Raw genomic sequence first — 27,940 nt, 5'->3', positions numbered from 1 at the left:
TATCCTATATATTATATAAAGAAAAACAAAAGTGTATCTACTATAGTCACATCACCTGTTACAACTTTTGAACTCTGCCAGAGGTTGGGTTTAGCTGTAAGGCATGATCAAATTGCCATCATACTATATCAAATTGCCATCATACTATGTCAGATCTTGAGAGATTTGGCAATTGATCAACAATTGATCTCTACCAATAGGTTGGAGATCAGATTACAGTATCATAGGGTTCGAAAGAAATATCCAGAGAGAGAGAGAGAGAATTGAAGGGAGGAATTCAGAAATGAAATTTGATTGATGCTTCCAGATGCCTCCATTAGATGGATTGGTGTCTTTTTATACCATCCCCCAATTACACGAATTTTCCCGCCCAAAAACGTAACAGCCTCAGTACAACATGTTATTGCTTCCCCTAGGTATAACATATCACAACACTAAATAACTTTATTCATCTAGACCACTGCCATGGTAATTACATGACATACTATTACTAGGAAACTTAATTGTGGGGCATAGGGGCTTGAACTAAGCATCATAATTTGGAGAGTAATAGAATGATGGAAGAATAACTGAGCATGGGGTACATATTGTTATCAAGAAAATGTGCATACTGTTTAATTGCTGTATCTCTTTCAGGCAGGTCTTTGGACAGGAAGTCGAACGGTGCAAGCTTGCCAGTGTCCACCAGCGGCTCCCATGTGTAACCCGGCCGTTCCGGCAAAGTCACGGTGACTGGCAAATGACTTGTGTTGAAGGCAATGTACAGTTCTCCCTTCACAGAGTCAATCTGCAAATAGGATTCATTTGAAGATAAATGAAGCAAACACATAAACCCACAATTACAGTTTTACTGATCAGGGCAACTCTAAGCATAGTCAAATGGAAACATGATTCTAAAACTAGTTTTCTTAGGAAGTGGTTTTTATGACAGTAGAAATTTGCCAGCAATGCCAAGAATGCACTAAAATATTGATGGTTACAGGTATGCAATACAAATTTGCAGTAAGGTTGCTTACCAGTGTGAATGCCACAAACTTGCTTGTTTCAGACCAATCTGGCATCCCAGGAGAATGGCCATGCCACTGCAACCTCTCTGCGGTGGGGAAGTCATTTAAGCCAAGTGATTCACATTCGCTGTAAATGTTCATATCAAATGAGGGATCTTGCAAAGGTTCATCAGAAAGCAATAGCACGAGGAGGAGCAGCAGGCAGCTATTGGGAAAGAGAGTTTACTGGCGGAATTTGGTTATGAGGCAGCAAAATCTAAAGAAGTCTGATGAGGCCTCTTCTTTCTTATCCCACTGGAAGTAGTTAATCTGCAGCAAAGCTGTAGTTAGTAGACAGAAAACATGAAGGATTCACATGGCGGAATCACAGAAGAATGAGGAGCAGATTACATAGTTATCATGGCAATAGGTATTATTGTTCCCTCCTTTTGTGTGACCATATTCATCACCCATATAGATCATAGGGACACCCTGGTGAAAGTGAGAGAGAATGATGTCAGAAAAGAGAAGATACAATGTAACAAAAGAATAAATCCTTGAATAGCCAGAGCAACAAGTATAAATATAAATTGTCCATCTCCCAACCTTACTAACACATACACAGACACATCAGAAGATTAACAAAATATAATGTTTTAGTAAGATAAATAGTAAAAATGACAACACAGTGATGCATGAGTGATGAAGAAAAAGTGAATGGAGGAATTAGCGGAAACTCATTTAACCACCAAAAAAACAAATCATTCCTGTTAAATAATAGCTGATCTGTTTGCAAAAAGTATGCAGGAGCCACTAAGGAGGGGAACTGCAAATAATTTGACTTAAAGTATGCAGGAGCCATCATGGGGTGGTGGGAATAACTCCACACTGAACAGCCCCATCAACGTCCTGTAAAGAAGTTCAATGTGAAATATTGTTCCTTTTGTTGCGGCAGTAGTAGGCAAATATGTCATATAATTGAGGGTAGACAGCACAACAGACTCATTCAACAGAACAAAGCTAAGCATCCCTATACTACTTGACCTTGTATATTCAAATGTGACTTTTTGAGAGTAACTCCTTGTCTGTTTATTTACTGGTATGGATCAGAGTTCCAATTGCAAGAACTATAATATAGAACTTAATTCACTTTTGTTTTTAGCAAATAGCATAGCAGAATTATTAACCAACAATAATTGTCATTGCATACAGAAGCAACATAAGTGAAAATATATCAAAAGTTGCCAGTAAGCTATTCTGTTATGAAGGACAAATTTAGAGAGAGAGAAAAAAAAAAAGGAGAAAACAAAAACAAAAAGGACTTAAATCTTACCTGGGAAACCATAAGGCAGAGGAAAAAATTCTGCATTTGTCGCTTTCTAAGTTTCTCCACAGAGATGCTGACAAACTCGCCCTCCTAGGTAATCATTAGATTAATCAGAAAGACATTTAGCAGGAAACTCCAAAATCCTATTTGACAACATATAGTAGACACTTAAAAAGCTACAAAGTACTAAAATATGCAGAATGTCTTGTTTTAAATTCATATCCTCATACACTTAGTGACTTGCTATTGACTGCTCAGAATTCCTTGTACGCGGCGAATCCCCTATTTATTGCAAGCTTGTAACCCTAATTTCTTCCAAATAATGTGTGTACTAAGCTATCCAAAAATTTTCATCACTTGCATCCCCGCCTCACATTTGGAACTTTCCGAACAGGCTGTACGCACATAGAACAATTTATAATAACAAATAGCAATCATAATTGCACACATTATCTCCTAAATCAGAGCTCTAGTATTGTAGAATCAGCAATTTTTCCAAAAGCTTGAGCTATAAAAAGTGAACCAAACAATGTACAGCATGTAAGGTCAAAAGCAAAATGTCAACACATTGAAATCATTCAAAGTTAAGTTTAGATAACAGCATCATTAAGATTTACCTGTCCACAATTCCAGCTATTGTTATGGTTCTCCCCATCATTGTTGTCTTCACCATTTGCCAAGTTATGTTTGTTATTATACATAACTAAATCGGCCAGAGTAAAACCATCATGTGCGCATATAAAATTGATACTGTTCCATGGTTTCCTTCCACCTTCCTATCTTATTAGAGGAAAATGCAGTTCCGTTAAGAACAAATTAAGATACTATAACAGAAAATGGCTTGACATTAAGAGTGAGAAGAGTGCAGAGAAAAGCTGAACTATAACCAGAAATAGAAAGTAAGCCTGTAGCATAGCAGTGTTAGTAATGTCCAATGAATATGTGGAGCAGATGGCAACATAGAAGGAATAATAACCTGGTACAAATTGGGGCTCCCACAAAGGCATTCAGCAAAAGCTCCAGCAAATCCATCTGTGCCCTTGATGAACTGCCGTACTATGTCACGATACTGAAAAAATAAAGCCATACAGTTGGTTTAGCCATAAGGACTCAGCTGACATCCTTCTCCTGGAGAGAGAGAGAGAGAGAGGAAATTTCCATACAACTATAGCTTTAGTCTAAAAAGCATGTATATGGACATGTAACATACATGAGACAACAAGAATATGCTTCAAAATCTAACAAACAACATGGCAAGGACTTGTCAAATAATATATTAATATTTTGTGCACCCATAAAAAAACTCACATTGAACGTAAAAGCAAACAAGTATGATAAAAAAAAATTTAATATGTGTTGTCAAAAACTCTATTCATAAAATTTTTTAATATGAGATTCATAAAATTAAGGAGTCCCTAAATATAAATTATGTTATTTTTATTTTATAATTGGTTGACAAGGAGTAAAGAATTAATAAATAATATGGCCAGTTTGGATGAGTGTCTAACACACATTTCAAAGGGTCCTAGTTCGGTTTCTAATATGGGCATTTGACATTTACACACCCTCATCAATCTATGCTTCTCGGCCTCTTTGATTTCTTTCTATTGTGGTATAATGTCACTATGTTCCCATATATCTTGCAATCAAGGGCAGACCAAAAGATGATGAACAGACATAGTATTGTATTTGTACTAACCTTGCCATTCCATTCAGACCAGATGCCCCAGTGGGGAAACATGCCAACTTGGTAAAGACCTCCACAATCCCATGCTTCTGCTATAAGCTGCATGAACAAGGTATTGAAAATTTAGTCTGTGAGTATAAATATAAGACGGTAGATCTGCTATAACTAATGACGGCAGAAGCCACTAAAAAATATAATTGGGGTAAGAAGACAGTTCCAAAAGCAAGTAAAAGAAATAAATTCCTCAATATCAACATGAACCCAGAAAATATGAATATGACCAATTTTTCCTCTCTATCCCCCTCTACTTTGACAGTGCAGTGACTAAAATAACATCCCCAAGTTTCATAAGAATAGCTGGTCAAAGGTACTTAATTCAAGCACCATCTGAAGAGAAAGAGATCTCGTATATTGTGGAGGCATGAAGATGATTGTGTGCCTAGGTATTGCCATCAATCATAACCAGAATGAGTATACTCGAAGCCTATCAAAATCTAATAACAATCTAGTTGTTGTGTCAAATAACTCTAGAATTTGCATAGTCAATGCAAAATTTGTGTTAGTAACTGTTGAGAGTAAAACGGATAATATAAAAGATAAAGTTAATCATCTATTTAATAACTTAAGCTTTTAGATCAAATGGTATTTAACAATTCAACAGTAACAATCCATCAATAAGTCAAATTTGGATTGAGTATCATTATTGATACAACAATACATGATTGACCTAGAATTGCTAAAAGTTGCAAAGGACAATAATGAAACATCATACATGGGGTTGGAACCTTATCAACTATTTTACGGAATATAACCATATCAATTATTTTCATTCACGCCATTTTATGAAACTTTTCTATATGAAGATAATGTTGGAACTTTATCTCATCATTCTCTCGCTAGTGGGTTGCATCAAGGGGGGCATCAGCTTAAAAGTTTGATAAATTTGCTTTTTTGCATGGATTTGTATTAGCAATGCTACTTTTAGACGTCAATTTACATTATGAATGTCATGCCATTGATCCTACCTTGGTTATGATAAAATGTAGTTGATGATCATCATCATCATACAAAGGATAGTTCTTTTGAAATACTCCAAATACATTTTCCATGCCATTTCAGTCTTTTCTATAGAAAAGAGCAGAGAGCATTCTATAAAAAGATCATAAGAATGCCATTAAGATTCTCCAGGCCATTTGGGCAGGAAAAAGTAAGTCCAATAGTTTTCTTGATATTGCTCACTAAATATTCTTCAATCAACCAAATACAATCTTAAAGAATCCACACCTACACCATATTCAGATGGGTCAAAGTTTCAGTATAAATTAAACAGTTCAACTTGAAACCACGCCCTTTTTTTTTTTTTTTTTGACAAAAACCCTCAATCTTGAAATGACTGATACTTACAAAGATAACACAATAGGACTTCTGCACTTGTTTAAGAAAAGGATTGTCAGTTTGACCTGCTTAAACAATGATCCAGTCATAAACCCATACAAGACCAACTTGGATCTACTTATTCGTTCCATTATACTCCTATTTAGGAGGGCACTTAAATGGGAAAATAAGTTTGATACTATCAGGAAACAATGGCACATCTAATCTGGAAATTGAAATCAGAAACCATCATCCGACATTATTATTTCCATCAATCATTATGATACAACCTTTTCTTGTTTTTTTTATAAGTTAGTCATATGATGACATGACCTGTAAAATCTCTATTACTACTTGCTCACTCTGTGTTCAGTTCAAGTGGTGTTTATGGGTCATGTTAGGAATTGCCACCCTTGGACATTTGGCAGCCAGTAGAATGACAGGATTTGTAGCCAAAGAAAAATGAATGTGTAGGCACTCTTGTTCTTTGTAAAGAATATTCATTAATATTACATGTGCGTGCATTTCATATTTGCTCCTTAGTTGATATTCTAGGGTACAGACCGAGATTCCTATACTATTTTTTTTTGTCCATCCATTTAGCAGAATTTTTATTTCTCTTCTATTATATTTGGAAAAGAAACTACAAAAACTTAAATCTACTTTCCCTCTGCTTGAGATATGGAAAAGGCATGTTACTAAAGGCAAATAATTACCTTAACTCCACGAAGTAATGGATCATTGCTAATCATATCAATTACTGGTGGACTGCTGAGAGGAGTACCAGTTGTCAGCATGTCACCATCTATTGGATTTCCATATACATTAGTGGCATCCCATAGACTGAGGGAAAAAAAAAAACACAAAGAGAGAATTAGATATTAGAATTCACTATAAACTAAAGGACAAAACTCAGAGCAATAACATAGCATAAAACCTGCATCCTCTTGTCAAGATAGAAGCAAGATCAAAGCGAAAGCCGTCTACATGCATCTCTGTGACCCAGTATCTGTTGCAGCAGAAAGTAATCCAAAACATTTCAACCCGATGCAGCAATGAAATGGATATTGGATAACTTAAAATTAATAAAAGGAATCAGGAGTACTTTTCTATGATTCCACACTTGCTGACTGTCTCAATCAATTACTTCTCACTTGTCAAATATGGACAAGAGACGAAGAGATAAGAACTATTAGGTATGACTGGTATCTACAGCAAATCTACCTTAAGCAGTCCACTATAAATTTACGTACAACTGGATGGTTGCAATTGAATGTGTTTCCACAACCTGAATAATTATAGTATTCTCCCTGAAAAAAGAAAAAGAGTTACTTCTTAATACATATGACTTTGAGGAATAATAGAAAGAAAAATGTTCTTATTTCTAAAATCATAAGTTCTCATATACCAGATAATATTGTTTAAAAGATGGACATTAACTGAATACAAAATAATGATATTGATCACTGAATAAGGTTGGTAACATCAAAAGATTGGAGAACTAATTCACACGCAGGAATGCGTGATAGTGGGCTATGGTTTTGCTTCATATCCACTCAGGATAGACAAAGTTTATGTACAATTAAGTCTGTTTTCCATGGTAGAAGTTACATGTTAATCAGATCTTTTTCAGAAGAATAAAATATTACAGTTCAACATCAAATTCGCCTTCTCACTGGGACAGACAACTAAACCAGGTCCAAACGAGCGAAATGCTAAAATATAATAAATCAGTTACAGTTGTCATGGCAGAATTTTAACTAGTCGAAACTTGGAGCCATTCCATAGTAATTCCAGCTAGAACAGGAAAAATGGTGGGATTAAAGAATGCCCATCAAGCTTCAATACCTATTATAGTTGATTGAACTACAGTATTCAAGTCAGTCTCATGATAAGATTGTATGGGATATCATTTTCTTTTCACAACTTTAAGAAATCCAGTTATATCTTGACAAAGAATGGATCTAGTCATACCTTAGGTGCAAGCATATAAAAGACACTGTTATCAACACCTCTAAATGATAACACGGGGCCTTTCTCGTTCCCTTCTGCAGTGTGATTGAGAACAACATCCATGATAACCTGTAAGGTAGGATTAGATAGAAGACTCGGCAAATATTAAGCAGACATTTGATAGCACATTGAATCAAGCCTCACCTCAAATCCTCGTTTATGAGCTTCTTTAACAAGAAGCTTGAATTCGTTTACTGCACCTTGGCCACAACCGAGATTACCAGCAGAAGAATATCTTATCATTGGTGAAAAATAATTCACGGTTGAATATCCCCAAAAATTCATCCTGGACAACGAATTATGTCAAAAAAATAACTGTGCTTATTCAGTGCCAATATGCTCTCCTTTAGTCTTACATACATCCTTTGAACAAGTCAATATTCTTTGGATGCTTTTTGATTATTAATTATCCAGGAGGAAACACAGGTCTTAGGGACTACTATCCATTATCATCGATAATCCAATCCAAGAGACTAAACTTTTTAAGCAGTTTTGTGTGCAGTTACCCCTAAAATAAAGGTTAGAATTCTAAGAGATTCCAAACTATTAAGAATGTACTTGAAACAGTGATCTAAAATAAATTCATGAAACAATGCTTCTAATTAATTAAAGCTCACAGAAAGTTCAAAATAACATTTTAATAACTTATTATAAAGAAATGCACTGGGGCAGGCAAATATGAAGATTCAACTTCCAGAGCTCAAAATTTGCAAGAACAGCCTGAAACAGAACATAAACAACAACAAAAACCATATGAAGCCTTAATCCCACCATGTGGGGTCAGCTAAAAACTTGTTTCACTCCGTCCACTCTCCTCACAGAAGCCTCTACTGGTCTTTTCTCACATGACCAAACATCTTATCTTCAATAAGAGCCACTAACAGAACCTAATATCATTTTTTTCTTGAAGCTGTCCTGACATATCTAATAACATCTATTGGCATCTTACAACTCCTAATAACAATATATGTCCTGATTGCAAGAACATAAGAGGACATGGAGGAAAAAGAAAGGAAGAAAGAGAAAGGTAGAAAAGGGAGATCAAGGCCCTTACTTTCATTTCATATAAGATGTGTGACCAATCAAAATGAAGATGAGAATGCAAGGGTAAAAAAAAAAAAAGTAATATATTTCTGAAGAAACAAATATAGCCATGTCAATTTCAAACAACTCTCCCAGTTCCTGTGACCACAGTGACATATAAAGAAAGGAAGGGAACCATAGGATTGGATCCAGAAACTGAAGTTCAAGAAAAGCCAGGCTCCTACAGATGGACTCCCCCTCCCACAACCGTTTTCTCCATCCTCTGCGTAGAGGGTCTAGGGATACATCAATTGCTTGTGGAAATCTCAACTTAGTTGTAGACAAAATAGCATCACAAGCCCTTTGTATGCGGTTACTCCACTAGTTTATAAAGTCTGTAGCAACATTACAAAGAGGGAACCTGAAAAGTAAAAAAAGCCAAAAATGGGAAAAACAAAGTACCTATAGTCACCCAAGATGGTGTTATAGCTGTAGTACTCCAACTCATTAAATTCATGACATGGCATTAATTCTATACAATTAACCCCAAGTTCCTGCATAAAAAGAATACAACTTAGGAGCAATATGGCAAACTGATTTTCCAATAGTTCATTAAGGATAGAACAATAGCAGAAAAGGAAAGGCAAAAAGAAAAAAAAAGCCTAGAGGACCTCAATATACTGTTATGCATGTATATGATTTGAAGAGCTGTGCAACAAGGGGAGGCGAGAGAGAGAGAGAAAGGCGGCAGCAGGCGGTGAGGTTAGGGTAATGGTTAGCCCTGATACCATATGTTTTGAGAAAGAGACAAAAAAAGTTGAATATTTTATTCCTGTGTATTAGGTACATATACACTCTACTAGGTACAACTTAGGAAGCACTATGTACAAGTCTAAGCATGTACAATACTATAAAGCTAACAACAATGATTGTTTAACTAGTTATTGATCATTCTCAGATCTAGCAACTCTTTTTCCCAGAAACACAGTTACCATATATCATCGCTCAAAGCTGCCCTGCCACTATGCCTTACAAAATGGAAAATTAACCACTTCCACAGGACTTTAGACTCGTGGTAACTCCAATTTCTGCAAACCCAGTGAAAACATAATGTTTTGCACCTCCAAATTTTGTAGTAACGCTCAAGGGTCTATGAGTTTATTTCAAAATGACAGATCCCACGCTTATAGATCAAACTTCTTATGCAAAATTCATATAACAGGATAAAAGCAGAAAAACAGAGAGGAGTTTGAGGATTAATATCACAGGGTCAGTACAAAAAGCCAAGATGTAGGTCCAACATGAGATTGCTTAGATTGTATAATAATGCTTTCTAATATATTTCTTGTATTATACATCTCTAAATAGTAAATTCCTTAAAAGCCCCATTTGTAATTTTTAGAATTTCACTAGTATTCACCTTCAAGTGGTCAAGTTTCTCAACTACACCAAGGAATGTACCAGGAAATTTTGTCTTGCTTGAATCATGCCTCGTAAATCCCCGAACATGCATTTCATAGATCACAAGATCTCTTTGTGGAAATTTCAGGGGTAAATCTCCTTCCCAATCAAACTGAAAAGGAAAAATATAAAAAAAGAATAAAGTGAAACTAAAAATAAATCCATAAATAACATATTAATATTGGAGTCTGAAAATGACAGGACTACCAAAAAATATGTCTGGAAGCACACAACCGATATACAGTTGATAATTTATTACTAAAGGGGAAAGGAAAAGACAATGGGAAAGGTGAGAACGTAAAGGAAAGGGCCACTATATACAGTGACGTCATCGTAGATTAAGTTTGCAAAAAATTCACAGGAAGTGTCCGTTTAGAGTAGATAAAATTATCTATCATCTTAATATTTCGAGAAATGCAATATGCCCCAAAAGTTATCGAGACAATGTCCTTCACTTGTTTATAGGTTACTAATTTTACAGACTTTCTTTTCATTTTTTTGGTTGATAAATGTATAGAACAAGACAAAAAGCCTGCTTCAAGAAGTATCAAACAAAACCAAAAATGGACTAGGGGAAAAATTACGAATCTCCCCTAGAAAAGGAAATGAAATGGTTCCATTAATATAAAGCAGATTCTCAACATGCTCAAAAGCTCTCAAATTCCTTTTCACCCCAAACATGCCACAGGATGCAGAGAAGAATCAACATTTGCCACTCAACAAGAACTGTACATCAAGAATAAAATAAAAGGTCCAAATATCATGAGCTACTATACAATGTAAAAGAAAAAGGTCCATGGACTTTCTGTCCCTTTTAGAAAGAAAGCACAAATTCATCACAAGAACTTCCAAGATAAAGAGTCCACATAAAAAAGGCCACACTAGGAGGAGCTGTAAATGACCCTAGGGACTTTCAAGGAAATCCACTTTATCTTTGTGACAAAGGCTCCATCACTCCACAAATGCCACAGCCATTGGTCCTTATCCTACCCCGTTCTCAGATAACAATCCAAGATGTCAAAAGCAGAGACATGTATTACAAAAGAGAGAAGAGAAATACTCACTGACTGAAGCAGTTTATCTCTAGCCACACTATAACAAATTAAGAAATCAATTGCACAATAGCCTATAGCCCCATCAACTATCAAGCCAAAGAAAGCCCTAACCCCATCACCAATCTTAATAAAGCATAATCAATTGCACCTTATCCTAACGAAGTTAGGACCAGTTGGCATGCATAATTAATATCAACTGACTTCTAAAAGTCACACTAACAATAAAAGTCCTAGCAAAAGGATAATGTGGCAAAATTTTACGTTGGATGCCCTTCCTAATGCAACCCTCTAGTGAGAGAATGATGGGAGAAATTCCAACACCATCTTCATAGGGAAAAGTTTCGTGAGAGACTGTTGATGAAGATAAGTGATAAAGTCATGTTCCATCACATAGTTGGTATTATGAAACCACTTATACAACATGAAAACACGACCTAACAACAACATACCAAGCCTTAATCCCACTGTAGGGAAATCTAAACAGAGGTAAATAAAAATTTAAAAATATTCCAGAAATCATGGTGCCCTTACAAAGCCCTGCACAGGAGGACAATCCTATTAACCTTTTCCCAAGCATGTTTCCCCTCTCAACCTCAAACCTCCACTGCCATTTCCCCAAAAGAGGTCTCCTAATGGTTCTCAAATTCCTTATACCCCAACTACTGCCTTCAGTGAAAGGCACAACTTGTCCCAACTAACCAGTTGATATTTAAATTCATACATATGACCTACCCACAAAAATCTCTCCAATTTTTCCAAATGAAAAGCTCAAGAAGTAGGAACCAAAAGACCGAAGGCATAACGTAATTGGCAATACTAGAAAACGAGCTTTTGGGAAGAGTAACTCTCCCACCTACAGACAAATAATGTCACTACAAAGAAACAAGCTTAGATTCACATTTTTCAATCACCCCATCTCAGACAGCTTTAGCTTTAGAAGAAGACTCAACGAGAGACCAAGATATGAGGAAAGTAGGGACGCAACTGTAGCCCCTAAAGTTTCAGCAAAAAGATATGTACTAGGACCTCACCTACCGAGATAGTTTCACTGCTAAACAAATTAAATCCATAACCAAAAACAGCCTAAAAAAATAAAGTCAGAATAGAGAGTTTTAAGTTGATAACTGATATGGTTCTTGGGGATACAAAGTTTTTGATGAATTAGAGGGTTTAGCCTCTTTCTTTAGAAAGAAAAACCAAGTATAATTGATAAGAAAAAAAGAAGTGGATTAGTTAATGATATCAGAATAAGTGTGCTGGAGGTAGAAATCTAGGGAAACCTTTTTGAAAGGTGTCATATAAAAATGTTTCCTTAAAATGGCTAATGACCATACAAGAAACAATCACATGGGCAATTTAAGGATTAGAGTCTAGGTTACTTTTGAAGAGGATGATAACATGGCTAGGGTTGTGTTGTTCAAGCAGTTATAAGGAGGAGCTTTGAAGACCAACCCTTCCTAGGTATCATTTTAGATCCTTGTCCTTGAGCAAAACGAGTGGATGGAAGAGTGCTTTCCCATGTAGGAGATCTAGGAGGCTCTTACAAGTTTGACTGGTGACAAGACTCTTGGTCTTGATGGTTTTCTGCTAGCTTGCATTTAATACTGTTGGAGTGTGATTGGTAGTGATTTTTATAAGCAATTCATAAGTTTTTCATCATTCTATCCCAGTTGGAAGAGCTTAATGCAACTCTCATTGCCTTTACCCCCAAGAAGGGAAGGGCCTAGCGTTCTAGGGATTTTTGGCCTATTGTAGGAGCATTTACATAATCCTAACTAAAGATTTGTCTAAAAGGTTAAAGTTATCTATCAATGATGAGATCGCAACAAATATGCTAAGGCATATCAGTTTGTGAAATTCTTATTGAATTCAGAAGATATTTCATTGGAAGGAAGAGATAGATAGAATTATAGGCCATAAAAGTGCTAAGTTTCAATTACATAGCCCTAAAGATGAGATGGTTAACATGAGGAATTCTTCTAGTATTTTCTGTGACCAATGCATCTCGATTAGATTGAAAAACAAATTTTATATAAAACCAGTCATGCAAGAGGGTATCCAAACCTCCAACCTTGACCAAATGAACAAAACCCATGAGAATATAACATATTTACAGGCCAAGGATTTCTAATAAATATATCAGGCCTACATAGTGGAATAAAGGCTTGTATGTTGTATATCAGAGTTCATGACAAATAGGAGAAGGCATAGCATCATGGAATTGAAGTACATTAGCAAGAAACCAGTTTGAGCATTCTTTCATTTAAAATTTGACCAAGAACTTATTGTTCAGAGGCAGTAATATCAGAAGTTTGTTCTACAGATGGAAGAGAGATATTGAAGGAAAAACTTCCACTATCTTTTGTTAAGCCATCTTCAAGTAGTCTGGAAAGCTGAGACACAATGAAATCAAAGAATAAACAACCTCCAAAACACAAGTACATTTATAATCTAAGAAGAACAGGAGATTCTTAATTCTCCAAACAATAACAGAATCACTCAAGCATTTAAGATGAAAAATGGATTGAGAATACATCCCAAACCTGAAGAAACATTTTAAAAGTGTAGGCAGAAGCTTTCTGCAACAGAGTCCAGACAAAAAGGTTTAACAAAAACAAACAGAGATTTCCTGACACAGCAAAATTTCAACAATATAAGAGATTTCTGCCACCATGCAAGCTTGAGATTTTTTAGGACAATATATGCATTTAGGAAACAAATTCAACATATTGCATTAAAGCACCTATACCAATTACCAAATACCTTGTCATTGGCTGATGGAACCATGCCTGCCATCTGAGGCCAACATTCACCGTCAGGTCCCAAAACACCAAACTCCTCTCGGCTTATGACTGCCTGGATTAATGATAAGAAAAGTGCTCATCAAAATGACAGAAAAAGGTCATTACCTTTGTCCTTGAAAAGAAAAAGCAGGTTAATTAAAGTCGAGATTAGTTATACATCAAGAAGTGGATGACCATCTTCTTCTATAATATGAAAAGGAGGTCACCAACTATTGCACAAGTTTAAGCTTTTGGGAAACAGTCCAACAGTGCACATCAAACTAAACCAACATGCCACTTACATTCAACTGTTGTCTTGCATGTGGACTGGAATGGAATGGAAAATCTAACCTAATTGAGCACATTAATACAACGAACAAGAATAACAGGAACCAACAAAGGTAACAAAACTCAACCCAAGGTCTTCTAGAACCAACACTCTGATACAATGTCAGATTACCAATTGTTCCAAAATTTTAATTTGTTAGGAATTGCTTCAACAATCTGATTTAGATATCCAATAACAGCCACACATACACATATACATACACAGAAAGCAAACACATCATCAGGCCACTAACTTTAGCATAAGGATCCAACAACATCTGAGAAGAATCATGGTAGTGTCCTTCTTCAGGAGAAAATTTTCCATCAAACTTGTAGCAGTACAGCATTTCTTCAAAGTCTCCCTTCAAAAATGCATGCCAAACATCACCAGTTTTATTACTCACTGGGTCCAGAGAGATCTGCTCAGTCATTCTTTTCTGCATGAAATAGATAATGGTGAATAATTATCCGCATGAAACAAGTTAAAAATTTTGGAGGGGCAACGTAAGTTTGCAAAAGATCGAGATTATCAAACCAAATAGAAACCAAGAAATCACTAATTCATTGCAAGCTCAATAACTTATATGCCTCTTGAGGAATGATTGTGACTTTACAGGAAAAACTAAGAACAATTTCAAGAACATATCAAAATCATAAAAATGAGCCTGCAGTTTACTGTGCCATAATTTTTTTTTTAAAAAATAAGGCACTAACAGAGACTTCCAAAATCCTGAACAGAGATAACCTAGGCACTGAATTTCATGAGCTAACTCAAATTTTCACATTTTATCAGGAACATTTTCATATAAATCATCTCAAAATCCCCTGCAAGTAGGACAACTAAGCTGTATCCAAAAGTTCACTTGACAGAGATGGATACTCTTCGAATATATATATATAGACCCTCAATTTATCTTTCAAGAAATAAAGCAAGTTCTCATACACATCTTCAATCCTCGAAGAGTTGCTCAAATCAAGCTTGTCCTCTGTTTATTTCAGGTATGTGATGGATTTTTTGGGGGGTTTGCTTTCAAGTTGTTTGCCTCTCAGTTCCATCGATAGAAATAGTTGCCACAGGTTGTTAGGGCACCAAGCCTTGTTTCCATTATAGACCATGTTTCTGGGCCCCCTCCTCTGAGAAACCTAGATCTCTACATACCTGAACCTTCGTGTCTGGGCAGTCTAAACCCATAAGCTTTCTTACAAGCTTCCGAGGTGAATATGCCTTGTGTAACTAAGTAATAGCTACTACATCAGCACCCAGATTCAGAGGTCTAGAATTTTATAATCATAAGATGTGACTTAAGCCTGTGTATTCAAACAACAATTCCTTATAATCCACTCTTGTGTAGGGTAGTATTGCATGAACATGCAACACCAAGTATATTTATCAGACTGATTCTTGCATACACTGAATTCACCCTTCCATTTTCTCCAAACCAGGAACAGATAGAGTTGCTTCTGATTACATCCATTCATTTACAAATGGCCACAATATTCAATTCACCATTAAGCATAGCTTCGAGAGTTTGTGTTGAGCTCCATTATGTAAACCCCAAGTATCTGGAAACATTATCTGATTATCCCATTCCTTACCTTCATTACATGTCTGATTACATAGTACAATTGCCTACAATTGCCTTTGTGGTTCCATAAAGTCCATGCCTATGAATTCACAAACAATTGTCACTATTCAATCCTGAACAAATCATAAATAATTAATTAGACCTCCAAACCTCTGGGTGTAGTCCTACCTATTGTATTTTTAAGTTTTTTGACCTGATGGACAAACTTGTTTCACCAGGGGAGCAAAAGGATATGCACAAATTTGACAGCCTAGTCAGATATATGTATGGTTAGAACACGGTGAAAGAGAGGGAGGGAGAAAAGAGATAATTAAACAGGTACCAGTTTAGGATATGCACAAAATTTAGCACATGATAAAAACAGTTAAAAAAAACTTATTGAGCCAATAATTCTATTCTCTCCCTCTGTCACACTGTCTCTCTGTTGATCGCAGATTCCAAGTTCAAACATTGTGATTATGTTTAACGGTAGATGATGCTACAAACAACCACAATTCCGGGTCCAAGTTCAATATAGCCCGACTGGGTGAAGATAAATAGACAAGTACCTCCTGCAAATCCGAGAGACGCATCAAGCAAAGCGTAGCAGACACTGCACTGCTAGAATAAATGGCGAAATTGACTCCACCGTCTTGAGCCGTGGCTCCGAACGGCACCGGAGAACCATCGAACACCTGAAACCGCCCCAGCTTCGGCTTCTCCTCCACCATCACCGCCGTCTCCACCTCCGCAGCGCCTCCTCCATCGCCAGCATTACCAACGACGATCAACCTCCTCCTGGCGAAATCCGTTTTCGAGCAGCTCTCGCTCAAACCCAGATTCAAACCGCCTCTCTTTGAGCTGTTCGCGTGCCGGTTCAAACTCTTGTGAGGACTGAACTTGTTGGGCGGGTACACGAGGCACGATGAAGCGCACCGAACCAAATCCATCTACTGAACCAACTCAGGGATCGGATATGGCGTTCGATACATGCAAACACACAGAAGGGTGGAGAAATGGGGCTAGATTGAGAGAGGAATGTGAACTACAGCCTGTGGTTTTAGGATTCAGGGGAGAGAAAAATGTGCAATTGAAGAGGCGAAAGGAACCAAACTGTTGGGTTGTTGTCTAGTCTCTTCTCGTTCGCGCTTGCTGATTGAGTCATTGATTGGGATTGCTCTTAACTAGCTATTATTATTATTATTATTATTATTATTATTGGGCTTAATAGATAACACGTACTTGGAATAAATATGATGTTTAATTCATAATATATAAAATATTAAAATTTTATATTTTAATTATTAAAAAACAAAATTGTTATATAATAGTTGGGATATAAAATTTTTAATAACATCAAGATTTCATGTATTTGGACGTGAATAAAAAAATAAAATTATTTTTAATATCAAAATTTTATGTTTTAATTTTTTATTTTTAAGTTAGCTTAATTTTTTAATGCGAATAAAATGCGACCTATACTTTGTCTATTTCATTTTATTTTTTTCTTTTCAAATGAAAAAATAAGAATTAAATTGATCTTAAAAATGTAAATTTAAGGATATAATCAATATTACGAAAAGTATAAGTGATCACACAAAAAAAATATGAAAATAACAAAAATTATAGATTTGGCAAAGAGAATTTGGTTCTGAAAGTATTGTGATAAAGGAAAATTGAGATGCATTCTTCCAAGTGAAAACAGCATCAATAATTGTGAGCGTTCCAAAACTTCATTTCTTCCATAAATCACTACATTGTGTTTCCCTGAGGTGAGTGAACAAACCATCAATAGTTTTCACAAGACAGGCTGCAGTTTCTCAGTTTGGCTATCCGAGTTGAGTGTTTACTTCACGCGTAATGCCTGGTAGCGAACAGGTTATGGTATGAACCCATATCGCCTCTCTATCTACTCCTTCACATAGTGTCAGCTCTAACTAAAGCTCTGGTTTGCTTGTCTTTGAGCTCTTCTTCTTACTCAAACTCGATTTCCTTCCTCGCCACCACCTCTGTATGCGATAGGAGACCTTGTTCGCGTGTTTTTTAAGTGCCTGCCCGGTGTGTACAATTGTTCTTGAGATTCTCTCTTTCCAATCACTCTTTGTATTCTCTTTCTCTCTCAGAACTCTTCCCTGCAAGGAAATTTTGAAAATCAGTAATGTGTTGCCTGCTCATTTTCAGATGTTGATCTATTGTTCAAATGAGGTCTGCTCTCTACCACTTCTGAGGGGAATCCTGCTTCGTCGTCAGTCATCTTCATCAGCATCACCACCACCACCGAGAGAGTTCATCAATTCTTCCCTTGAATACATTTTCATGCCGGGGGCTCCTGGCACACCCTTTGTTAGATGCAACCGAAATATTGTCAGGAATATGGCATAAAAGAAAACAAGGCAAACAAAAATCGGTCAGCCACAACGCCTGTTACCTCCATGGATTTCAATAATTTATCCATTTCAGCCTCTTTCGATGATTTTGCAACAAATGGTTCTCCGGGAATTCTATCCTGGGAAAATGAATATAAACATAGCAACAATAATTAGGCTTACAAGTTTGGAAAGTAATATTTAATCCCTTGAGCAAAGCCAACCACCTGATTAACAGAAAATATCATATATTTACAGCATGCAATAAACAATTCTGAAATAAACACCTTGACTCATTAAGTTTTATTAGCGTCATATATCATATAAATTAACCACTTGACGAGAAAATGTCTGATGGTAGAATATCGTGGTAAAAGAATTGGTTCCACAAATTGACTTAAAAGTAACAAAATCCTGCACCATGAAAGATTGCTCTACATTAAAAACTTGAGAAAAGTAGACTTAACATGCACATTTTAAGAGTAACAACCTAAATATATGTTCATAAGGAAAGACTAACATGCACATTGAGCAAACTGTTAGGGATATAACAAGTATATCATCCATGCAATATCAATTTCCATCTAAATATATTTCGCTCTTAGCAAAATGACTTCAGAAAATACAAGTTTTTATCCTTAGGTCACCCTCGTAGATCATAGATGCCTGTTTCCTCTCCTGTCTCAATCCCAATTTATGTATTTCTAATAATGTCACATGCTGATAATGAACCTATCATTGCAACAAGCATGATAGATTAATTTCACCATTGCAATCAATTTTGAAGGTTGTCAAGAGTATGTCTTCTACCATAATAAGGTTTGATAAAAAGGGCATTTCCAGTACACAAGGGTCCCCATTTTGCAAGAACTGGGGAGGGTTGCTTTTATAAATAACACTATCCTCACTTCACAAAATAACCACCACAACTTGTACCTCTGACCTTCTAGTTGCAAAGGAGCAACCTTATTGTTGCTACCAACGTTCACCCTCACTATTATAAGGTTTCATACCTCATTGATTTTATTTTATTCTTTTTTTTTCAATCTCTAGCCCCTGTTAGTTTTCTCGCATTGTTCTTCATCATTACCAGGCTTTGACACCCTTCAGTTGTTTCTTATTACATCTATTCCCTGCACTTCACATAATTCAGTATTTTTTATTTTTTTTATTTTTATGTTGATACAGTTCTTTGGATGTTTCAATATTGTGAATTACTTTTATTAGTATTTTCACTATCACCATTGATAGAACCACCCATATTACATTACCGCCCAATTAATTATGTTCCACTAACTACGGCCCTAATGGCCACACTCAAGGATAACTTCATAGAGAAATCCAAAGGAAATAGTCCAATTAATCAAGACAGGAGCAAAGGGTTCATAAATATAAGGAAGTCTAGTGAGGGTTTCACACAATTTTATACTAGGTGAGGAAGAATATGACAGACTGTGTAACATGACAAAAACAGCAGTAGCAAAATGCCAAGTGATTCACAAATAAGAAATGAAAAAAAAAAGATAGAAAAACTTGGTGTATAAGGAAGCTAAATCCAACAAATAAAAAATTGACCGAGTATAATAATATAGTCACCTTAGGAACTGGCGGTGGCTTGGTACGGCATGCACTACTAAGGTCATTACAAAGGAAGCGTGTCAAATGATCAACCTGAGGCTTGTTTTTGTATAAATATTCTGCAACATCGGTATCAGAGTACCCCATGATCTGCATCAATTCAGAATCGAGAATTCACTTACTGATGTAGCATATCAGTGGGGTGAAGATCATTAAGGACACATAGCAAATTACTAAGGCCAAAGTACTTGATTTTTAGCTCCCGAAACAACAAAGTATTCTCTCACATGGAAAAAGTTGACAAAACAATGGAGGAGCAAATTGTTCTGAATCTCACCTCTTGACAGGTGCGCTCAATTGTTTTACATTCTGAATTGCATTGCCCTTCAGTGTCTTGTTCAATAAGCTAGCAAGGGCAAAAAAATTCAAGTCAGAAACTATGTTAAGCACTACACAACTGGAGGTATAACAGAAAACAGACAATCAAATCATCAACTTTCAAAAGAAACTGACCTCCAATTTATCTCCTTGTTCTACTATATCAATTTTCAGAATCCAGTCTGCTTCCTGCTTGTTTAAGTTACAAACATTCTCTGATATTTCAATGATTTGATACTCTGAAATCTGATCAGATTTGAGAAAAAACAAGAGCAGATAGCATAATCAGATACCCATGAAACAGTCTCTAAGTGTAATTTGTAAGGCGAATATCAACTGTGATAATTATGACTCAAAATCCTTATTTATTTGTGATTGGGTTTCCTAATCTGACCGTGACTATAACTTCAAATTTGACTGTAATTATAATGTTGTCAAATTCGATTTTATATGAGATTTATCTCATTTGGAGGAATATCCTCGTGCATCATCTTCTAATCAAGATATAATTTTTTTGTGTTCATTCATAGATGATTTTAGGTCTATAAATAAATGCGCAAATCACGTGAAATCAAGACACAGTGTGTGTGTGTCAATATCACTTTTACACTACCAATATTTAGTTAGTGATATTTTATTTTTTCTATTTGTGATTTTTCCCGATTTGAGTTTTTCATGTTAAATTCTGTGTTCGTGTGTAGTTGATTGGTTTAATTGTGGTTTGTTGTCGATCCAATTTCGTAACACCGACAATAGTTGTGATAAAACCGCTTGACAAAACATAAAAAATATATAGGCAGATATATACACACAAAAACACAATCAAATACAGAAATGAACCACGAGAAAGGGAGGGAAAGGACAAAAAACCACTAGTTATAAATAACGAAATCCTATATTGCAACCAAAATGGGAAAAGAAATTTATAGTCCAGTGAGTAGTCAATCAAAAAACAACTGCATATCGAGCTTTTTTCCACTATGTGAGATTAGTTATATGAATTTTAGCTCTCCAGGTTTATGCATCTTCCTATGCCTCTTTTAGTAAATACTTGTTCCACTCCATTCAATCTTCTCACAGGAGCCTATATGACAATGACAAGAACTAGTAATCAAATCCAGCGGAGTGATAGGGAGAATCTCCATCAACCTAGCTCTTTAGCTAAATTAACAGACTGAATGAAGATAGGAACAGGCAAAGCTAACACCTCTTAAGGTAGATTGAATACAGCTCAATTTACGAAAAAAGATCATCACATCCATTTACAGAATTGAAGGCGAGAGAAAAACAAAAACCCTATCAGAGAAGGCGAAGAAACATCAATTGGCGGAGACTGAAAAGGGAACGAGCTGGTAAAACTACCTTCTTGGGAGAGATCTGAGCTTGCTTTTGGAGGACTTGATGATGCAACTGATGCGCGAGCTTTTCACAGACCTGACACTTGATGTATGGAATGTCCTCTTTCCTGGCAACGCCTACTGGTTTCTTGGAACAGTGAGACAGCCCTAGCCATGAAAATAGAAGCAGCGCTGACAATGCCAACACAGGAATTTCATGAATTCTCGCCATCTCTCTCTCTCCCTCTCTCTGTAAGATCGATCTCTCGATGCATAAATGGTAGCGGCGACGGGCTGTAGTAGAGAGTCTAGAGACAGAGCTCAAACGGCGTCGTTTGACATGGTTTCTCTTGTTTAATTGGGTGCACGTGTTCGCTTGTTTCTGATTGGCTGGTTTCTAATCCACGTAGGCTGGTCCCACCTTAATGGCCAATAGAAAGCAACCAAAGAGGTGTCGTGCGAATCCAACTCTTTCAATTGGAAAAAATTAAAAATAAAAAAAAGAAGCTCTCCACCTAATAATTGGGTTTATTTGTTATTGAAAAATAATATAAAGGTACCATTTTATAACTATAAATGATTTTTGTGAGCAATTTTAAAATATATAATTATCAACGAGAATTTATTTTATATAAAATTTTAATTTATTGCAACCCTTATTATCATCAACTCTACATAATAAAGTGTTACACAAAAATTGTATATTTAAAACAGTGATGAACTTTTGGTGTATTTAATATAATATAGAAAAATCATTCATAACTTATGTATTAACTAAAGTCATTTTTTCTCTTAAAGTGATAGATTTTCGTAATTATATGATATTATTTTATATTCCTTTTCATGTTTCATAGGCATTATTGTTGTGAAATATTATTATTTTTGGACTTGGATGGATTTTTAATGATTTTCTTTTTCCAAAATTTTTGGGATTTGATTGACACCAAATTTGGTAATGTTAATTGTTATAATTTAGAATAACAATACTAATAGTGACAAATTCACAATTCATTTTAATTACGATCATTATAATTAAATAATGAATTGTATTAGGGAACACAGACGATCTATCACACGCATTCAAGAATTTAAAATATTGTGAGCTCATTGATTTGAATTTATTTTCATGCGATATTACACAATCACTTACGTCTTACTGTCTACCAAATGGGTCAAATTCTAAAATTCGACTCTCAACGAATTTGTCTGCTCACTTAAGATTATGGAACAAATGAATCGTGAATTTTAGAAAATGTGAGATGGACTCGGACCGAAGGTTGTATGTAATTAAGAGATCCATTAAATTTCTCACATTATATGAAAATAAAAATATAACATATGCAAGTCTATCGAACCCTATTCTGCTTGCTAAGCTAACAGCTTCATGTATTGTGAATGTCCCTTTTTTATTGCTGAAGAATGCCTCGGACCCCAGACACTTGATAACGCCCTTGTTTAGTGATTTGATTAGTATATTGATTGGTGAATTAATTATACTTGATATTACGTGAAAGTTGGTTAATGGAGGGGCAACCTCAAAGGTGAGAGATATCAGAAGTTAGTTGACTCCATATAAACAGCCACAATCCACCACATCAAAACCCACACCACCTTCTAGTTCTTGAGATCATTCTCTCTTTGACAATGACACAAGGTTGAATATATGTAACATGAAACTATAGTTAACATAAAATTCTTCCAATCAATCAACATAAATTCGAAATACGTGTGGCAGCACACAAGATTTAATGTAATGAGATAAAATTTCGATACGATATTGTCGTTTAGGTAGAATACATTAATCTCAGATTGGATGTGAACTTATGAAGGTTGGGATAACGAGAAAAGTTGAATTGATTGCTCCGATCCGAAACACGGCGAGTGAAAGTCGTTTCTGCAATTTGAAGATCATAAGATCAAGAATAATTTTGGAGATGGTAACTAATTGGGGATTCAGTAGTTCCAAAAGCAACAAATATAGTCGCTGCATAAGCAAACAAAAGAATGCAAAAGGGAAAACTGAAATGGTGGTGGTGTTTGATTTCATTAATCTGGAAAATTTGATCACAGATTCAGAGTTATCTGCATTGTTGGAAATTGGAATCATTCTGGAGCTAGAATCACAGAAAAGCTAAAAAAAAAAGGCATCTCATTGAAATCCTCAAGACAGCATTTATTAGGGGTGGGATTCAAGGATGATAAGAGGAGAATATAAACAAAAGGAAAAAATGAAACGGCATGGATTACTACGACATTGTATAACGGCAGGAACCTGATCCTAAAACCCTAGCTACTGGTGTGAAGCCGCGATGGCCAGAAACGCCGGCGGAGGCTTTACTATAAGAATGAGAAGCCATCGGATCAGAAAACAACCTGATAAAGTCATCGAGGCCTAATCCGCCATACTTCTCTTCGTCTCTCTCGAGAAAATCCAGCACAGTCTCAAAGAAACCGACCTCGCAGGGCAAGACGAGGCCGCCGTTGTTCTGGTAGCCGAACTCTTCCTCCGCCAGGCGGAGGAGAGAGACGAAGACCGGCAGGTTGAGGAAGCGAGTCGGTATGACAAACCGGCGCCGTTCTGGACCCCCAGCGTATACCGCGAGGCAGCCTGGAGGCGTCCTGCCGGAATCGGAGTCGAAACCGTCGTCCCCGTCGGAACAGGGGTCCGGCAGGCAACGCTTCAGGCTCACGTATTTCCACCGCTGAACGACCTGTTTCAGCCTCACTATTTGCCTGATCATGTTCACCTTCTTCATCGCCAACGCCATGGGAGCACTGCAACCAGAGAGAGAAGATTGAGAGAGTAAACCACGCCGGCGGCTTTATATCAGGAGTTATGGGAGGAAGTAACGGTGCGGAACACTGAACTTGATTTCAGGAATGTTTGCATGTGAAATGACAATTTTACCCTTGATTTCAATTCAAACTTCAAACCATGATCTTGGGTTGAGATGGGATTTAGAAGAATATATTTATCTAATCCTATAGATTTGGAGATAATTTTAATCACGTCCTAATCCTATTAGATTTAATTAATCTTTCCAATTCTCTCTTTGTATCAAAATATGAATGGATTATATGTGTAATTATCCTTAACAAATATTAATTATTCTATTAATATTCGTATTATAAAGTTACCAAATTAAATCTAACGATGAAATATATATATAATAAGAATAATATTATGAATTATGACTGATGACGATATTATCAATTATGTGACGCTTTTTCATTGGAGGAGTCTAAGGAGATCATATGTTATTATTTCCTCCACCTATCATCTCTTTCAACGAGAATACGAAACATCATTCATCAATCATGAATTCTCACATTACTCATATAATAAATTATTTTTAATGATTTTGACAACACAAATAAGAAAATAAAACATGAAATATATTTATATATATATAAATAAATATTAATAAATGAGGTTTCAAAATCAATTCTAAATATATTAATAAATATATTTTTCTTTTTCTTTGAGCTAAGTGAATCTTTTTTAAACTCAAATTCGGCTCGACAAATTACCTTTCAAATTTGAGCTCGAGCTTAGCTCACGTGAATTGTGCTCGAGGTCAGGTCAGACTTGACAAAATTTGTTAGCTCGAACTCGAGCTCGAGTTTGGATTTGTTAGAAATATTTTTAAAAACTTGATATGTAAATAATTAACAAATAATAACCTTGAATCAAACTTAATAATTAACAAATATAACTTCAACATGATAATTAACTAATAATAATTTTAAATTATAATAAACATAATATTATTTATCATAATTTAAAATTTAATAAATTTATGTTAAATAATATATTTATAAATTTATAAATAAATATATTAATGTATTTTCAAACAACCATGTTCAGAAACTATTCGCAAATTTATAATTAAGTATGTTCATGAATTTTTAATCAAACATACTCATGAATTTTAACAAACTGAGTTTTACTAAATTCAAGTTCGATTCGTTTATAAATTGAATTTCAGAATTAAGTTCAAGTTCACCTTATTTATTTTAACGAACAAATTCAAATAAACTTTTTTCAAGTCAAACACCGAACCACTCATGATCAATAAAACAGTTATTATTATCTTAATTTTTTTTTATGTTTTAACAAAATTAACTTTCTTAATGTATATAATTATTCCCTTAGTGGTGGAGCATATATAGGAATGTTTGCTTGTGAAATGGCAATTTCACCCTTTGATTTCAATTCGCATGATCTCATGTTGAGATGGGATTTTGAAGAATATATTTATCCAATCCTATAGATCTTGAGATAATTGGTAATTAATCACATCCTAATTCTATTAGATTTAATTATTTTTTTATTTCTCTTTTCGTGTCAAAATATGAATAGATTATACGTATAATTATCCTTAACAAATCTTAATTATTTTATCCATATCCGTACTATAAAGTTACCAAATTAAATCTAATTACAAAATATATATATAACAAGAATAATATTATGAGCCGTGATTGATAACGGTATTATCAGTTATATGATATCTCTTAGAGAAAGTTAAGGAGATCGTATGTCATTATTTCATTTGCCTAATATCTCTTTTAACGAGAATGCGACACATAATTGATGTTACTCATATAATAAATTATTTTCAATGATTTTAACAGAACAAATAAGAAAAAAAAACATGAAATATATATATATAATAAATATTAATAAATAAGGTTTCACAATAAATTCTAAATGGGTGGAATGAAAATGATTTTTTTTTTTCTTTAAGCCGAGTCAACATTTTTTGAACTCAAGTTCAACTCGACGAACTACCTTCCGGGCTTGAGCTCAACTCAATCTTGACAGAATTTGCTAACTCAAACTTGGGCTCAAGTTGGATTCGTTAGAAATATTTTTAATAATTTTAAATTATAATAAACATAATATTATTCACCATAATTTTAAATTTGATAATTTTATATTAAATAATATATTTATAAAATTATAAATAAATATATTAATATATTTTTAAACGAATATGTTCACAAGTTATTCACAAATTTTTAATTAAACATATTCAGAAATCTCTAATCAAACATATTTACAAATTTTAACGAACTAAGTTTTACTAAATTCAAACTCGACTTGTTTACAAATCGAGTTTCAAAATTAGACTCAGGTTCACTTCATTTATTTTAATAAACAAACTCAAATAAACTTTTATAGAGTCAAACATTGAACCAGCAAAACTATTACTATTCCCTTAGTGGCAGAGCATATATAGGAATATTATGATAGTCAAAGAATAATATTTGAATTTTAAATTACTTTTAAGTATTAATTATTAACTACTTCTATTTTGATAATAACTAATTGATTTCATCATATGTCTAAAGGGCATGACAGAAGAGCCCTTAAAATCAGAGGTAATGCTAATTATTGTACTTAAAAAATAATAGTTAAATAATAATAATGCATCTTATTTAAATCGAAAATAGTCTTTCCTTCTGCGTGTCACATTCACTCGACTTAAAGAAAATAATATAATTTATTATATTAAAATAATTTTTTATAAATATTTTTTAGTAAAAGATAAAAAAAAATAATAAGAGGTGAAATCCACTTCAATAATTTCAAATTCCTTAAATCTTAATTTGGTGCCTGAGCATCTGGTTCGAGTCTAAGTGGTGGCATTCAATATTGACGTGACACTATTTAAAATTATAATAATACCTCTGTGCACTAGTGACCTCTCCGTTATATGGGTTATCCGAGAAATTAACACGTGGCAAATCAACAATCTGATACGAAATTCAAAAAATTTGGGCTAGATCACGAGACTCGTTCCATCTTGATCAGGGTCCTCATCAGGTATAAAAAATTCTCTAACTCTTACATTTATTATGACTTGTATTTACTCTACTAATTTGAACATCGAAATCCACCTCGGGGGACCCTAGCCCCGTCACTCCGTTATCTTGCAGGCTCTATCACCGAGATCCGATATCACTAAGTCCGAGATTTTATTCCCGAGATCCATTCGCAGATGTGGCACGTGGTGATCGGTCCCAAAAACTATTATCAAATATTATTTTTTTTTAATTCTCTATTTTTTTTTAAAAAAATACCACTTTTAACAAAGTGCTAGAGTTCTTTTTCTATTATTTTGTATATCTATAACATAATAAGAAAATGTTAACCCGACACTTATTATGTGTTTATATCATTAATAAACATAATAATATACTTAATTATTAAATATTATTTTTATTAATATAATTTTCGTAATATATAATATAGAAAATGTATTACAGCACAACACCACCAAACAGGCATTTAAGCTATGCTTATAGGAATAATTTGAGACATTGCTGTTAAGTTATCCAATCTTATATGATTGGGGATCAGATTCAAATCTTAAAAAGCTTTGAATTTCTTTGGAACTAAAAGAATATTATTAAAATAATGCCATAATGATAATTTTGATTTTGATTTTGGGTTGCCATCTTGAGAATTTTATCTACAAGAGAAAGACATTGTTTTGGAAGAAACACATCCTTTTGAAATTTGACCTTGAGAACTATACTTGCAAAGGAATGGGACGAGGCTTAATCGTCCAATTTAACTTGTGACGCTTAAGTTAACAAAGAAATAATAAATATGGTTATGTAAAGACAAGAGTTAAAATTTAACACAAATCAAATATTGTATCTAGAAG

General features: G+C 34.7%; 3 protein-coding genes across 3 annotated transcripts; all 3 read right to left on the bottom strand.

Annotated features, from left to right (window-relative positions):
* Window positions 1-276: 276 nt before the first annotated feature.
* Window positions 277-16,769, bottom strand: LOC127806024 (isoamylase 1, chloroplastic). The gene is made up of 18 exons (XM_052342973.1): window positions 16,171-16,769; window positions 14,291-14,473; window positions 13,690-13,782; window positions 9,831-9,983; window positions 8,873-8,964; window positions 7,532-7,673; window positions 7,349-7,456; window positions 6,599-6,684; window positions 6,312-6,383; window positions 6,091-6,217; window positions 4,013-4,099; window positions 3,290-3,382; window positions 2,931-3,089; window positions 2,320-2,403; window positions 1,398-1,478; window positions 1,234-1,316; window positions 1,017-1,134; window positions 277-787 (listed from the first exon to the last, which is right to left on the bottom strand). Exons 1-18 carry the CDS (start codon window positions 16,549-16,551, stop codon window positions 533-535), a joined length of 2,397 nt encoding a protein of 798 aa, XP_052198933.1. The 5' UTR covers window positions 16,552-16,769; the 3' UTR covers window positions 277-532.
* A 543-nt stretch (window positions 16,770-17,312) lies between these two features.
* On the bottom strand, window positions 17,313-21,539 carry LOC127805765 (uncharacterized). The gene is given in 8 exon segments (XM_052342531.1): window positions 17,313-17,733; window positions 17,820-17,849; window positions 17,851-17,940; window positions 18,030-18,107; window positions 19,564-19,695; window positions 19,883-19,951; window positions 20,059-20,169; window positions 21,286-21,539. Coding segments are annotated over 8 exon segments (912 nt in total). The 5' UTR covers window positions 21,493-21,539; the 3' UTR covers window positions 17,313-17,538.
* Window positions 21,540-23,506: 1,967 nt separating this feature from the next.
* On the bottom strand, window positions 23,507-24,028 carry LOC127805724 (protein SMALL AUXIN UP-REGULATED RNA 12-like). The gene has a single exon (XM_052342475.1). The coding sequence runs from the start codon at window positions 24,026-24,028 to the stop codon at window positions 23,507-23,509; it is 522 nt and encodes a 173-aa protein (XP_052198435.1).
* Between the last annotated feature and the right edge of the window lie 3,912 nt (window positions 24,029-27,940).

Source organism: Diospyros lotus, chromosome 7, assembly GCF_014633365.1.
Source record: "Diospyros lotus cultivar Yz01 chromosome 7, ASM1463336v1, whole genome shotgun sequence".
NCBI lineage: Eukaryota > Viridiplantae > Streptophyta > Magnoliopsida > Ericales > Ebenaceae > Diospyros > Diospyros lotus.
This window is presented reverse-complemented; position numbering and strand designations above follow the sequence as displayed.